The sequence below is a fragment of the Enhydra lutris genome, unplaced genomic scaffold (genome assembly GCF_002288905.1).
Source record: "Enhydra lutris kenyoni isolate GAN:26980312 unplaced genomic scaffold, ASM228890v2 scaffoldscaffold21, whole genome shotgun sequence".
Taxonomy (NCBI): Eukaryota; Metazoa; Chordata; class Mammalia; order Carnivora; family Mustelidae; genus Enhydra; species Enhydra lutris.
This window is the reverse complement of record NW_019154105.1, coordinates 4,215,937-4,230,944: the sequence shown is the minus strand read 5'-3', so window position 1 is coordinate 4,230,944 and position 15,008 is coordinate 4,215,937. Positions and strand designations below refer to the sequence as shown.

Here is a 15,008-nt window from a genome sequence, read left to right as displayed (position 1 = left end):
TGGTAGTGCCATTTTAGTGTTTGGGTTATTTATGATTGAACACGGTCATTACTGGCTATTAAATTTGGTTTCATTCCAGCAGTCCGTAGAATGAGTTAAGTAGGATCCATATACTTAACATGCAAGTTTCTAATACAGATGGTTCTGCTTATGATTTTTCAACTTTGCGATGATGTGAAAGCTGTACACATGCAGTTGAAACCATACTTTGAGTCTTGAATTTTCATCTCTTCTCGGCTAGCGGCATGCAGTGCACGCTCTCTCGTGACGCTGGGTGGCCGTGCTGCGCTGCCGCTCCCAGTCACCACCTGATCTCACGGGTGAACGATGATGCTTTCAAGCATTCTGTGCCCATGCGGCCACTTTGTTTTCCATTGCAAGTACAGTATTCAGTAAGTTACATGCGGCACTCGTACTTTAAAATGGACTTCGTGTTCGATGATTTTGTTTAACTGCAGGCTAACGGTGGGCGTTCTGAGCGCGTCCAAGGTAGGCGAGCCTACGTTCGGTAGGTTAGGCTCATTAGATGTATTTTTGACCTACAGTATTTTTAATTTATAATGGGTTTATTGGGATGTAACCCCATCATAAGTCGAGGGGGATCTGTAATAATTTCCACAGGCTAACAGATAAAAATAACAAGTTAATGCTTAAAGTATTGATAGTTGTAAAATCAGAGTAGGTGTTCTCTCTTTAGGTGTATTACTGTAAGGATAGTAATAAATAGAAGTCTTTGGGAGGGAAAAAGTTCTTCATGAAAGGAAAACAATTTAACAACATTTTAAGCAGAAAAATTCTTTAAGGCCTCTGTTCAAAGTATTTTCCTGTTAAATTTGTTGAGCTATCAGAGAGGCTGGTTTGGCTTTTACTTAGGCCCAGGGATGGATCTTTCATTTTGTATAACTTCAATGGGAACCCCTTTATGTAACTTTTGGCGTAAGTCCTTAGTGAAAGTGTAATTTTTACTTGGTCACTGCTACAGGGGCAGCAGCCCCTTTAACAGCTGTTTCTGTTGGAATAGCGTGGATGTTTTACTTTCCTGTACAATTAGTTATAAATATAACCATTTCAGCTGCCCTGGGCAAATGTTTCAATTTTTATTTTTTTAAAAGATTTTGTTTGAGACAGTGCATGCCCAGGAGCGTGAGCGGGGGTGGATGGGTGGGAGGGAGAGGGAGAAGCGATTTCCTGCTGAGCAGGGAGCCCAATGCTGGGCTCGATCCCAGGACCCTGAGATCATGACCTGAGCCGAAGGCTGAATGAGCCACCTAGGTGCCCCACAAGTGTTTTCTAATAAGCTATGTCTGATACCTTAGGTGGAAATAGCATGGTGGTTTAATTGTACACTACCTTCAATGCTGAGACATTTTGTGTTCTTGGGTTATGTAAGTGGTGTTTGTATCAACAGAAAGATTCACACAATTAGGAGCAGAGAAATAGCCTTTCATTTCTATGCGGCTAATTTTTTAAAAGTTGATCTTACATTTTCAGTAGAATCAAGGTCAGTGGGACTGTCTCATGATGATTCACATGATCACTTTAAATTGGGTAAACAAGGGTGTATTCTAACTTCTCTGCCTTTTTTTTTTTAAATGAATTTAAACACTTTTGGATGAACTAGACACATGTATTTCTTAATCCATTCTTTCAGGAGCATATTTTCATGGGCGATAAGGTTTTATTGTCTTTGAAGTCGGAGTTAATAGAACACTAGACTTGAGGTTTAATTATTATGAGAGAAAATGGGCAAACTACTTAAAAACTGAAGTTGTCATTCTTGGCAGATGTGTCTCAGTGTTTAGCTGAATTAGAGCTGATCCCTCTGTACTTCAGATTATATTGTTTAGTTATCGAGGAGTACATTTTGCAACGTACAGTCCTCTCGGACAGTTTGGGAAGTTATATTATTTAAATTAAATGCTTCAAGGTGTCTTATTGAGTTCTTTTCCTTTTTTTCTTTTTTAATGGCTGGTAATATCCACTATAAAAATATTCAGAGATAAAAATGTAGCCATGTTCTTCCTATGGATTTCAGCTTCCTCATACTTTTGAATTAGAACCAAATCAGAGGGACACAGGAGCTCATCAGATAAAACTGTCGACATTAATACTAAAAAGCAGGTTGCTGAATGAAATTTAGATCTGAAGGCAAATGGGCCTATTCATCTGTGTTCAGTCCCCAAATGTACTTAACCATAGGCAGTGCTGGAAAGCCACAGATTCCCTTCCAGAAGCAGGCCGTTTACCAAACATGTCTTCAGAGAGAATGTTTCTGTCTGGAGAACCATCCTGAAAGAAAGTCTCAGAAATTGATCCGTGTGGGTGCTTATTTATTTTTGCTAGCTAACAGTTAGACAAATCACTCTTTTCTTCCTGGAGAGGAATGAGTTATAGTAGTAGAAAGAGGTAACTGGTACAGTGGTTTTCACACTGTTTGACTGTGGTCCATAGTAAAAAATGCATGTTAATTGTGACCTGGTGCACGTGTGCGCATGTACACACATACGCATGAAACAAGTTTCATGAGCTATTGCTTATGCTTACCCTAATAATGCACATAGTGTATAAAATAAATGACAGTTGTGACCTTTTAAATTGATTTTATGTTCCATAAATGGGATCAGTACAGTTAGGCAAACTAGACTGGCTTTAGCAGATGTAAACCTGGGAGTTAGAGGTCCTTCTGTTTGGTTCTAAGATGATACCGGTTCTCTCCACAGCTTGGTTACCTAATCATTGGGGGATATTGTGCTGTGCTTAATTTGGGAGATAGGATTACCTGTAAAGATACTGCTTAGAGAACATAAAATCTCAAGTTTATTGGCTCTTAATGCTTTTCATTACTATGAAAGAAAAAAATATATAGGATTGCCGGAAGGATCATTCTTTTCCACTCTAGATACTTAAAAAGCTTTTCCTAGATTAAGTCAGGCCAGAAAAGTATATTGTTGTGTTGAGCTGTTCTCTGCTCTTACAGAATTTGTTATGCTGAACTGCATTTAGGTGTGATGTTACCGGTCATCACAGAAGGAATGACCCATTGCAGTTTCTTAAGGACATTGTTCATGCTATATGAACTTTCTTTAGAAACACTTGGGAGAATTTACTCGTGGCCGTCAATATTAGGAATAGTGCTTTTTCTTAACACCTGGTTTGTTTTTGTGCTAAGGATACTGTGATTCTTGTAATAGGTCATGTTGCTGTATTTGTGTTGCCGACTAGAAAGTAGCTAAATTTTTGGCTTACATTTATAGGACCAAATCATATGCAGTTTCTTTACTGACATCATTATCCTGTTTTTTTTGTGGGGGTGGGCACGGGCTCTTAGCCATTACTTTTCTATTAGTATTAATTTTCTCATATACTTAAAATCTTATAGTTTTGGGGCGCCTGGGTGGCTCATTGTGTTCAGTGTCTGCCTTTGGCTAAGGTCATGATCCCAGGGTCCTGGGGTCAAGCCCCACGTTGGGCTGCCTGCTACTCTCTCTCCCTCTGCCCCTCTCCCTGCTCGTGCTCTCTCTCTGCTCTGTTTCTCTCTCTCTCAAATAAATGAAGTCTTTGGAAAAAAAAAACAAACCCAAAACCTCATAGTTTTGTATGCTTTTTCAGGTCTCTTATAGGAATAAATATTTATAATTAGCTACAGTTGAAATTAGATTTTAAAAGCCAAATAAACTTAATCGTTAGTATAGAAAAATAGATTAAGTTTGTGAATTTGATAACTTTCTTGTGATTTGTTTGTTTTTAAAAAATTATATGAATAAGCATTTATTGTTAAAAGTCTGTTTAAATTTATTTCTATGTCATGTGCTATTTTCTTTTTAAAACATTTAATATTTGTTGGTGTCAAGATCAAATATGATTTCGGAGGATAAAATAAACCTGTAGGTTCCTGAATCTTCTCTGGAATGTAGTTGAATACAAACTAAATACATAAATGTTTTTGGTTATTGACTCTAACAATGGTGACAAAATAATAATCAGTTTTATAAGTGACCTATTTTAAGTCTATAAAGTCAAGTTACATGCAGAGTATTTTTTTTTTTTTTTAAAGATTTATTTACTTACTTTTAGAGAGAGGGAAAGAGTATGCACGCATGCACGGGTAGAGGGGCAGAGGGAGAGAGAGATCCCAAGCTTATTCCTTGCTGAGTGCAGAGCCTGATGTGGGGCTGGATCCCAGGTCCCCGAGATCATGACCTGAGCTGAAATCCAGTCTGATGCTTAACGGACTGAGCCACCCAGGTGCCCTCATGTAGAATATTTTTTAAAACCGACTCTTTAGAGTCTCCTGAATCAGTTTCTAAGTTTGTATTTAGTGTCACTTGAGGCGCACTGTGTTTTTAACCTAAGTTTATCATGATGTTGGGGATGTAGTATACGTTGTTTGTTCAAATATTACTTAAATTTGAAAGGAAGATTTAATTTATTTTTTTTTCTAATTTTAATTTACCCATTTATATACTTAGATCTTTCTATACATAATTTTCTTATCAAGTTTCAGAAGATTATCTAATTGCTGCTATGCATTTTTGTTCCAAATAGGTTTAAAAATGATTTGAGGGGTGCCTCTACTTGCTATAGAGAGGCTCTAGCTTTCTGGTGCAAAGGCTTTCCCTCTTGGCTGACCCCGCGGCAAGGAAGACATTCCATGGGATACGACCAGCCGATGCCAGGCAAAGCCACGATGCGGGAAGGCGAAGGCCCGTGTGGCTAACTCTTGGTTTTGGCCCAGGTCATGATCTGAGGGTCCTGGGTTTGAGCCCCACATTGGGCTCCACACTCAGCGGGAGTCTGCTTCAGGATTCTCTCTCTGTCTCCCTGTGTCTCGCCCCAACCCCCACTCACTCTCTCTCTGTAAAATAAATAAATTGTAAAAAAATGGTTTGAACATTGTAAGAACTTAGAGTTAATCAGTGAATCAGAGTTAGAACATGGAGATGTCGTAACAAAATATGAACTTTTTAGTTATAGAATTGAGTGTAGATGTCAGCGTTCTTGTGAACTTGTGAATAAGTGATGTAATAGAAAAGTAGTCATTCGGTTAGAAAAAAAGATCATTTTCGTTAGGAAAAAAGTCAGGTATTTCAAGCAATGTTTTAAGACTGGTGTGAAATCTGTTTATAATAGAACCATAAAGCTCTACTCATACTTTTGAACATGATGTGAATAATATGTAGAAATAAGAGCTAGGGTGAATATCGTTAACATCAGTATGGGAAGAAAGAATGTTTTTGGAAAACGGTTGTGTGAACCCTGAACTACTTTGTTAAACATAATGCACAAACAACTTAATCTTTTCTCAGTGATTCAGGATCATTTGAAAATTAGTGGAGGTATTTCAGATAATAAAATAAAGACCTCTACTGTGGCTTTGGAACTTTCTTGAATAATTCCCTGGTGTCCACTAAACTCACTGTTTTGGGTCACTTTCTGAGAAGAACATTTCTATTTGTTTGTTTATACTTCCGGTGCAGAGCTCTTCCGTGACCATTTTTAGCTTCAGTTAATGCTTCAGGTTCATGTAGAAAATAACAATTTCTATATTTTATATATTTTATATATATATATACATATATATAAATATATATATATTTCTATATTTTCTAGAACACGAGCAAACTCTACTAGAATCACTTGATCTTAGAATGGAAAAAAGTGTATATTCATTTCATTGTTTTAATGTGCCCCTATATAGCTTCTGTGTATTCCGTGAAACTTACCAGTTTAATCTGTTCTTTCAGGGTTCATGCTGGAACCAGATCCAGAGCGCAGACCTGACATATTTCAAGTGTCCTATTTTGCATTTAAATTTGCCAAAAAGGATTGTCCGGTTTCCAACATCAATGTGAGTAGTTTTTCAAGTAGGATATGAATTTAAAATCCCATTTCTTTTTTTTTTTTTTCTTTAAAGATTTTATTTGTCTATTTGACAGAGAGAGAGATCACAAGTAGGCAGGCAGAGAGAGAGGGGGAAGCAGGCTCCCTGCCGAGCAGAGAGCTCAATGTGGGGTTCGATCCCAGGACCCTGAGACCATGACCAGAGCTGAAGGCAGAGGCTTAACCCACTGAGCCACCCAGGCGCCCCATAAAATCCCATTTCGTATGTATAGGTACGTACACTTTCAGAATTACTTGTTTTATGACAAGTGGTCTGACAGTGTGTTTGTGGTTAGTATTTTTATAAAAAGTCACAGTTGCCAAACTGCGCCGAGGTGCCCTGGGAGCTACAGCAGACCTGGGTTCCTGCAGGATCTTTTTCCTTTTTGAGGGACACGCAGTGACCTCTGTTTGACACAGCACAAACTGCTTTTATTCAGTTCTTTGGGCCTCTCTGTTCCGTTGGGAGGTGCCTCATGAAAAATTCCTGAGGCGCGAAGCGCTGGGTAAAAAGTCTGGTTACCTTTGGTATAAAGAGCGTAGCTATTGTACATAGAGAGACCTGGGTTCAGTTCTGTCAGTGACTGGTTTTGTATGTTTTGGGGAGTTATTTACTATCTCTTTCTTTTTCTGTGAATATACTATTATGAGGATCACGAATAATAAATGTGAACCCTGTGCTTCATCCGTGGAAGGTATTGAGTTGATGGTAGCTAGCATTATTCTGAGGCTTTGACTTTGTCTGCACAGTGCACCTGATTACAGCACATTAACTCTGTATGGCACGTCTTTGCTGATTTTAATAAAGGTCTGTGTTCATCACTGACTTTAAGTCAGTCTCAACTTTTTTTTTTTCTTTTAAAGATTTTATTTGACAGAGATCACAAGCAGGCAGAGAGGCAGGCAGAGAGATAGGAGGAAGCAGGCTCCCCGCTGAGCAGAGAGCCGATGTGGGGCTCCATCCCAGGGCCCTGAGATCATGGCCTGAGCTGAAGGCAGAGGCTTTTAACCCACTGAGCCACCCAGGCGCCCTTAGTCTCAACTTTTAAAGATTATTCTGGCTCTTGTTCAGATAGTTCTTTTTGGTGTATAAAACTTCGTCCATCCCACTGAAACAATAAGGAAGTTGGTACTATTTCTTTTTGTTTTTTGAAGCTTCAATGTAATATATTCTCTGTCGAAGCTGAAAGTGAGGCAGTTCTAACCTAGTAATGAAAGTAGGTTGATTTGACATTTGTGGATTTTTAGCTTTTCATTCAGCAAATATGTATTTGGGTGCCTACTCTAAGACATTAGAGAGCATGTGTTTGGTGACCTTTACGAGTGGTGTGATGAGCGTTTTCTGCAGTAGAAACAACACTTCCCTCAGCTCTTGGGGTTCGCTTCTTTTTCCAAAGTCTTTTGGAAAATAGTCACTGATTTACAAGTATACTGTAATCCTTCCTTTAAACTGATATTTACCGGTTTGTAAGTGGATCTGATGATGATGTTCTGTTTCTTTTCCAACGGTGTCTGTGGAACATGAATATGAAAATGACATTTGGGTAGCGTGCAGTGATATTTGCAGTTTAGATCTGGCAAATACATGTGAGCGTGTCGTAGGCATCTGAGGTGCAAGTAGTATTTCCTTGATAGTACTTTTCAAGGGTATATCCATACTGTTTAAATGAAACTTTCTGCAATTAAAATGAAAACGAAAATGAAAAGTTTTATTTTTTTCTTTCAAGAATTCTTCTGTTCCTTCCGCTCTTCCTGAACCGATGACTGCTAGTGAAGCAGCTTCTAGGAAAAGCCAAATAAAAGCCAGGTAGGCAAAGCTATGCTGAGATTGGAAAAGACATTTTTTACAAAGTGTGCAGTTCTTTTTTTAATTCTAGCTAGTATCGTTGATTAAATATCATTTTTACACACAAAAAATGTATGTTCTTTATTGCATGTGATGAGTAGCTTAGATAGCAACTATAAAATGAGCTTTTTTGCTTTAGGTATGGGATTTGATATCGGTCTTACTCGAAATGCTCACCCTCAGCAGTTAGGAAGTGGTTATGCAACGAGTGATGTTCCATTGGGTCATTTTGAAGGGTGTCATTATTTCATCACATGGTAACTCTAATTCATGAAATTTTTGTATTGTGTTTATAGCTAGTATTTTTTTTTAATTTAAGGAAAGAAATAATACAGCAAACTAGAGTATTCTAAATTCATATGTTCTTTTCTGTATTCTAATACATATTTGGAATATGTATTGCTATGTATAACTTATAATGAATGGTTATAACTAATTCTTTTAAGACTGATAAAGAAGTATAATGTTTTAAATTATCATTCATAGTTTTTTATTGTACTAAGTTTGATATGTATTATGTAGGTTAAGATGTGTGTCTGATCAATGATTGAATTAATGTTTTTTTATACTATTTTTGTCTATAAAAGTTAATAAACAGGATTATAATTTAGATTATCAGACAGATAATATTGCATGTGGGGAGATATCTTGGTCACGGCTTTTTCCCCCCCTTTTTTTAAAGGTATCTTTATTTGAGAGAGAGCATGAGCACTCGAGTTGTAGGGGTTGGAGGGTGGCAGAGGGAGAGAGCGTCAGAGAATCTCAGACTCCCCGCTGAGCACAGAGCACATCTCAGGGCTCGGTCTCAGGCCCCTGAGATTGTGACCTGAGCTGAAATCAGGAGTTGGACACTTAACTGACTGAGCCACCCAGGTGTCCCATTCAGAGCTTTTTTTTGTATTTTACTTAGGTAAAATTTTATTTGACATGAAATACATAAAATATGTTTATTATGCACCTGTTATATGTAAGATATAGATCCTGGAAACACAAAGGAAAAGGAGCAGTGTTTATTCTCAAGGAGCTCAAATTCTAATGAAGATAGACAAGAGAACAGTTAGATGTATAGATACTACGTTACGTAGGTAGATACACACATAGCTACTGTGCAGCTCTGAGAGTGGAGGAAGAGAAAGCTGGGAGCAGAGAAAGCCTCCTCTCCCTGGGGCTGTGGCTTGCTGCTGGAAGGACAGAATGTCACCTGACGTGGTGGGGAGTGAAACTACAGCAGACAGGCAATTCAGGCAGGAAGAATGCCCTTTGTCAGTGTGCCAGGCTGAAGCATAAGGGGACATAGACGGCAGTGGTGGGAAGCGGTAGCTAGATGCCGTCCCGAGCAACTTGGTCTATATGTCATGCTGAAAAATTTGGACTTTGGGCTTGAAGCCGGTGAATTTTCAACTTTGTAGTCCGCTCTACTATTTGGGACTTTGTGTGAGATGTGTTGTTATAATAATAAAAAAATAATTTGTTGTTTGTAAATTGTTAAAATATCATTTATGAATGACTTTGTTTAAAAAATATGCCCTCAGTCTAAAAATATAATCTTCATTCACTTGAATTTTAAAATACTCTCTCGAGTAAGAGACTGAAGGAATAAAGTTCCATGTAACTTGCGGGAATCTCTTCTGACCGACTGTCTTGTCTGTGACACAGCTGTAGTTGGCGACTGCTGTTAGAGTCAGGTGGCAGTTCCGAATTACCACAGGACATGTCAGTTCAATTTTACTGTGGTCTGTAAAATCTTATTTATTTTTTAACGATTTATTTGAGAGAGAGAAAGAGAAAGAGTGTGAGCGGTGGGGTGGGCAGAGGGAGAGAATCTTTCAAGCAGACGTCCTGGTGAGCTGGGAGGTGCTGCCAGCTCCAGCTCCAGCCCAAGACCCATGACATCATCACGACCTGAGCTGAAACCAGGAGTCGGTCCCTTAACTGACTGAGCCACTCAGGTGCCCCTATTGTGGTTTTTTAAGTAATTATTGTGTTAATGATGAAATCTATAAGAAAGTAGACACAGATTTTTTAAGAAGCATGAGTCAAGTGAACAAAAATGATGCTTTGAATATCTCTTTAACCATGACAGAAGTCCTAGCTATACAATTATAGGCAAATGAAATAGTGCAACTAAAATTCACAGTGCTATCCATATTAGGTTCATTCTGTACATTACATTAAAAAATTAGGTTCACTGGTGCTTATGGTCAATAATATAAATTTTCTCTTTATTGACAGAATCAGTAAAGTACTTGAAAAAATTTAAATATGTATAAAACCTAATTAAAAAATAAAAATTAGTCTTTTTTTTCATGTAAAAGTCTTCTTGATGGGGGACAGGTGATTGGAGAAATCTTTAAATAGCTAGTATCATGATTTACATGTTTTAGAGCTTTTATGAGTATTATCCATCTACCCTGCCTTTACTGAGAGACATCGCATACTGGTTTCCTTCTTTCTTAAAAGCTCCTTTCTACCTCCCTGAAACCTGCATCTGCTCTTGGGACTGTTAAACATGGGAGACTTGTGACTCGTGTCTGAAAATGGGAAGATTGAGAATTACTGTCCTGGCAGATGGAAACACTAAAGTATTTTAAGAGGAGACAGTCTGTGTTTAAGAGATTGTTCAGGAGATAGGGAATAGGAAAGACAAGGAAGGAAGCAGAGAAACAGCTTTGTCTACTGTAATAGGGCAGATGAGTCCTTACGGTGGTGGTGTTACCAGTGATTACTCAGTCTTTTGTTCGAGGTGAGTTTGTGTCTTCATGTTGCCTAATCTGCCCAGGCATTTTCTTCCCATTTCTGCACACAGAACGCTTAATTTCTTTTTTACTGTCTAATGGAAGTGTGTTTATTTTTACCCTCCAGTGCCTACCTGAAGCCTTCATAGCCGAATTAGATTAAGGGTAGAATTACTCCTCTATGAAACTGTTGACCGTACTAGCTTGACGCTGGTTATTTTTACTGTCTTGCATTTATTTTATTCTACTTTCATGAACGCGTATCATATCTTCCTGGGTATACTGTAAATTGTCCGAAGGTGGTATTGTGCTATGTTTGCTGGATATCAGTAATTATATAATAGATCTTGGTACATTGGTAAGATACATTAGGAAACGCTACACTAAAGTCTGTAGAACTTTGAACATGCTTTTTAGAGGTTTGCTGCCCTCGTGTGTTGTGAATCTCTACAGAGCAGTTTATAACGGGAACAAGGCAGGGTGAGGTTTGGCCCATCCTTTCTACTTAATAAAGAATGGCTAGACAGATAAAAAGACTGTACAGGATATACAGTCCCCAACTTGAACTTAGGGAGTACAGCGTTGGTTTTAGTGTCATATCTGTAATTGGAACTCAGTAAGTACTTGATTATCATTACGATGAGATACAATTGGTTATATGTATACATAATAGTTTTATTGCCTTTAATTCAGTCTTCATGACTTGTACTATAACCCATCCCATCTGAAACATAAATGTCATTTTTAGAAAACCGCACACCTACAGTGTGTTTCTGTAACTATCTAAAATCTTCGATTCAGTTTTAATTCTTTTCTCTCTTACAAAGCTAGTTAAGAGGGCTCCCTCTTGTGGTATGCACAGACGTAAGGGAGAGCCGTGGATCTGTACGGTTACTGTATATTGGGCATTCTCCAAATGCAGCAGATAGAACTTAGTAAATCATGTGTGCAGACTTTCATTTCCAAGTCATTGGAAAAGGTGCTGAGGGAACTTGGTGAAGAGATTTTATGGCAGTCCTGTTGAATAGTGAACATATGATGCTATTAGAAAGTAATTGAATTTTTGTACTGGATTTATAGAAAACATAAGTTGATGAATATGTGAGTTAAAGATTTCCCCTGGCTTTTTTTTTTTTTTTTTTTAAAGAAAAGAAAATGTGTCCTTTAGTGTTCTTGCTTTCAAAACTATGCTTACCGTTTTGACCATCCCTGTCTGTGGCCTAAGCTAAGTTCTAGTGGGGAAGATGTTGCATACTTTCCATTCATTGTTCTAAGTAAGGCATGTTGAAGATTCAAGAAATTGAATGCGAACAGGTAGCTCCACTCTTTGAAAGTTTTGGCTCTTTTGTGAGCTCTGGAGGGTGGTCTTTTCTTTCTTGATCTAGAGTCTAAGCTAAGGAGACTGTTATTTTTTGTTTCTTGTTTTTTATTTTTCTGACTGGTTTAGAGAATTGGCTCCTGATTCTCTCCAGAACCTTATGAGAAGGTTTCTGTTTGTTTCCTTTATTTTGTCTCTTTAAGAGCAAGCCTGTATTCTTTTTCTATCCGCTTCAGTGGCGGACTGTGAATGGTAGCAGAGCATACTGGTTTAAGGAAAATGGTTAGGTTTATTTTATTTACTTTCCTACCTTTTTTAAACATTTAACACTTGAGAATAGAGAGGAAGAAGCCAAGAGGACTAATATGATCGTCAATAATAATTAAAATGCATCTGTTGAAATAGAGCCTTTATAGACAAATACTGAATTAGAAATAATCCCAGGATGTGGAATGAAATATATTCTTCTGTTGTAGAATAACAGATACCATTGGACCAACAGAAACCTCAATTGCACCAAGACAGAGACCAAAGGCCAACTCCACTACTGCCACACCCAGTGTGCTGACCATTCAGAGTTCAGCAACACCTGTTAAAGTCCCTGCTCCTGGTGAATTTGGGAACCACAGACCAAAAGGTAATAACAGCCCTGCCAACCTTGTCACCTTTATAGTTAACCTAAACCTTATGGCTTGATTTCCTAGGAGTGTAAATTACTGGCAGCTTACTGTTGTGAAGCAGGTCACTTAATGCTTAAGAAACTTTCTACTGATGTCTGATAAACTCAACCCATTGTTTTCCTAAAGTTGTAGGCAAAAGCGGTTACTGGTAATATAATAGTTTGGTACAAAAAGCTTCCATTTTGCTTATCCATAGAGTCTTCAGCTAGTAGGGTTTGAAGTTGATAATAAGGTTCAGGAGTATAGACAATTCTGTATTGTGTTGGAAAGGAAGGGGTTGAAACTCTTGTCTTAAAATGTTGTATGTCTTTCCACTGCATCCAGAACCCTGGCAGAGAAGTATATCTTGGGTCATGTGGAGAGTACAACACAGAAACCTGTCTTCTCATCTGATTTTGAGAAGATTTATTTTTCTGATCTTAAATATCTTCAAAGCATTATGATATAGTGTAGGACTTAGAAAAAAAATTCCCTAAGAAAATCTCTAATATTAGATAGTGAACTTGTCCTTTCAAGGGTCTGGGGTTATAACTTGTAGGCTCATCTCAAGAAAACCCCGTTTTGCACTTTATTTCATGATATAGCTGTTTTGCTTTAATGTTAAAATGTTTTAAATTAAGATGTTTTCAGCTAGTATTCTCTAATGGTTAAGAGCCCATACTTGGAGCCTCATGAACCTGAATGTGAGTTCTGTTTTTCCCATTTCTTAGTAATGTATGTTATAAAAGTTCTGGTACCTATCTGATAGCATTGCTGTGAGGATTACATAACTGCTTAATAGAATCCCTTGCCACGTAGTATGTCCTTAAGAAATGTTAAATATTAGCTACTATTACTGTTAACTCTATACTCAGGAAAGGTAATGTTTATGTTACCTGATGCGTTACTGTGTCCTTCTGTCATGACCAGGCACACCAGATGGAGGATTGTTTCATGGAAAAGGGAAAATAGGGGAAGTTGAAACCTTTTGTGTCTGTTTCTTAGCCTCATTGTTCTCTATTGTAAAATGAGAATTAAAGCTGTTTTTCCTGTTACAAGAAATACATGACAAGGTGTGTGGTATTTGGGAAGGTTCTGTTTTGTAGTAAGCATTCAGTGTTCGTTCGTTCTTTCTCTCTCTCTCTCTCTCTTTCTTTCTTTCCTACCACTTTGGGTTGGTGATCCTATTCGTCTTCTCTATCGTTTATCAATGCCCTCCAGCCAAAGACCACTAGGAACACACTTGTATTTGAACAGATTGGGTTTATTACTCACATATCATGGGAATCTGTGGGAGTGTCTCAGATGGTGTTTGAAAGACTTACTGAAGGATTTGGGCTTGTTTTCGGTATTTTGGGGGAAGCTTGAAGGAAGTGGGACTTTGCTGTGGATTGAATGCCGTCAGGAAGTGAATATGATACCATAGGTATTTTGATAAATCTTAAACTTCTCTAGAAGGAGGGAAGCAAAAACCTCAGATTTGGTGTCCAAGCAGCAGTCAGCCACAGGAGCAAGGCTCCATCTGGGAGAGGTCTGGTCTTTTTTTGGCTTGGACAGTGTTCCTGACCCTGGCGGTGTTCAGATGCGATGACGGGTGGTCATGTTGCGCGGGTCCACCATGGTGACAGGAAGCCTCCTCTGACGTGAGTGTCTGTGAAATTGTTGACCTAGGGGCTGTGAGGGTCAGGCCTGCTCCCACGGCAGGGACTGCGTTTCTTTTTGTCATGTTTCCAGCTTGAGTTGAAAAAGCAATATTCCTTCCCTCCTGCCATGTGTGCATCTTTTAACATTTCTCCCCCATTAAATATTATACAAGAAATGACCCACAAATATGTTCTTTTAGAATATTCAGATGGTATGGTAGTATTCAGGGAAAAATATTAAAGTCTCCATTATTTTCTTCTGTGGAGTAAAACTAGCAGCAGGTTAGTATGCATTTCCTGGGTGTATTTTTTTATGTTCTTGCACGCAACTGCCCGGATACGAAATACTTAGGTTGTGTTTAAGGTAAAGGGACTCATACTATACCTAGTTCTCTGCCACTTGATTTTTTTTTAACTCTTCTGCTTAGGAGAGCTTTGCCCATTAGTGCATACACATCTACCCTGTAGTTCTTAAAAGGTAGATGATATTCCGTGGTGTAAATGTACCAGTCTATGCAACCATTCAGGTCATTTCCAGTATTTGGAACATCCTTAAAACAGACTCTTGATTTCCACGTTAGAGCATTTTTCTGAGGAAGATATTAAAGAGTATACTCATTTAAAATTTGTCAGCTGCTGCCACATTGCCGTCCAAAAAGACTTCAGAAATTTACACTCTCAACAACAGTGAGTGTCCTTTGATTCTTATTTTTGCCAATACCTGATAGTATTGGTTTTTTAAAATATTTCCCTTTTGATAGGTGAAATATCTGTGTTTTTATTTTAATTATTGATTAATTAATACCACTGTTTCATGTTTACTGTTTACATGTTTTCTTCTGTGAATTATCTTTCATAATTTTCTGTGAGATTGCTTTGTTTCTGTTTATTTTTTATTGCCCTTCAGATTTTGTTTTTACGTCTTCT

At 38.0% G+C, this 15,008-nt stretch overlaps 1 protein-coding gene across 3 annotated transcripts in view; it reads left to right on the top strand.

Moving 5' to 3' along the window:
* The window catches only part of LOC111149022 (BMP2 inducible kinase), a 122,684-nt gene that overhangs the window by 78,378 nt on the left and 29,298 nt on the right, over nucleotides 1-15,008 (top strand). For all 3 annotated transcript variants that reach the window (XM_022505909.1, XM_022505907.1, XM_022505908.1), the window contains exons 8-10: nucleotides 5,745-5,848; nucleotides 7,608-7,687; nucleotides 12,256-12,416. In XM_022505909.1, coding sequence (XP_022361617.1) covers nucleotides 5,745-5,848; nucleotides 7,608-7,687; nucleotides 12,256-12,416 — 345 coding nt within the window. The remainder of the gene's footprint in view (nucleotides 1-5,744; nucleotides 5,849-7,607; nucleotides 7,688-12,255; nucleotides 12,417-15,008) is intronic.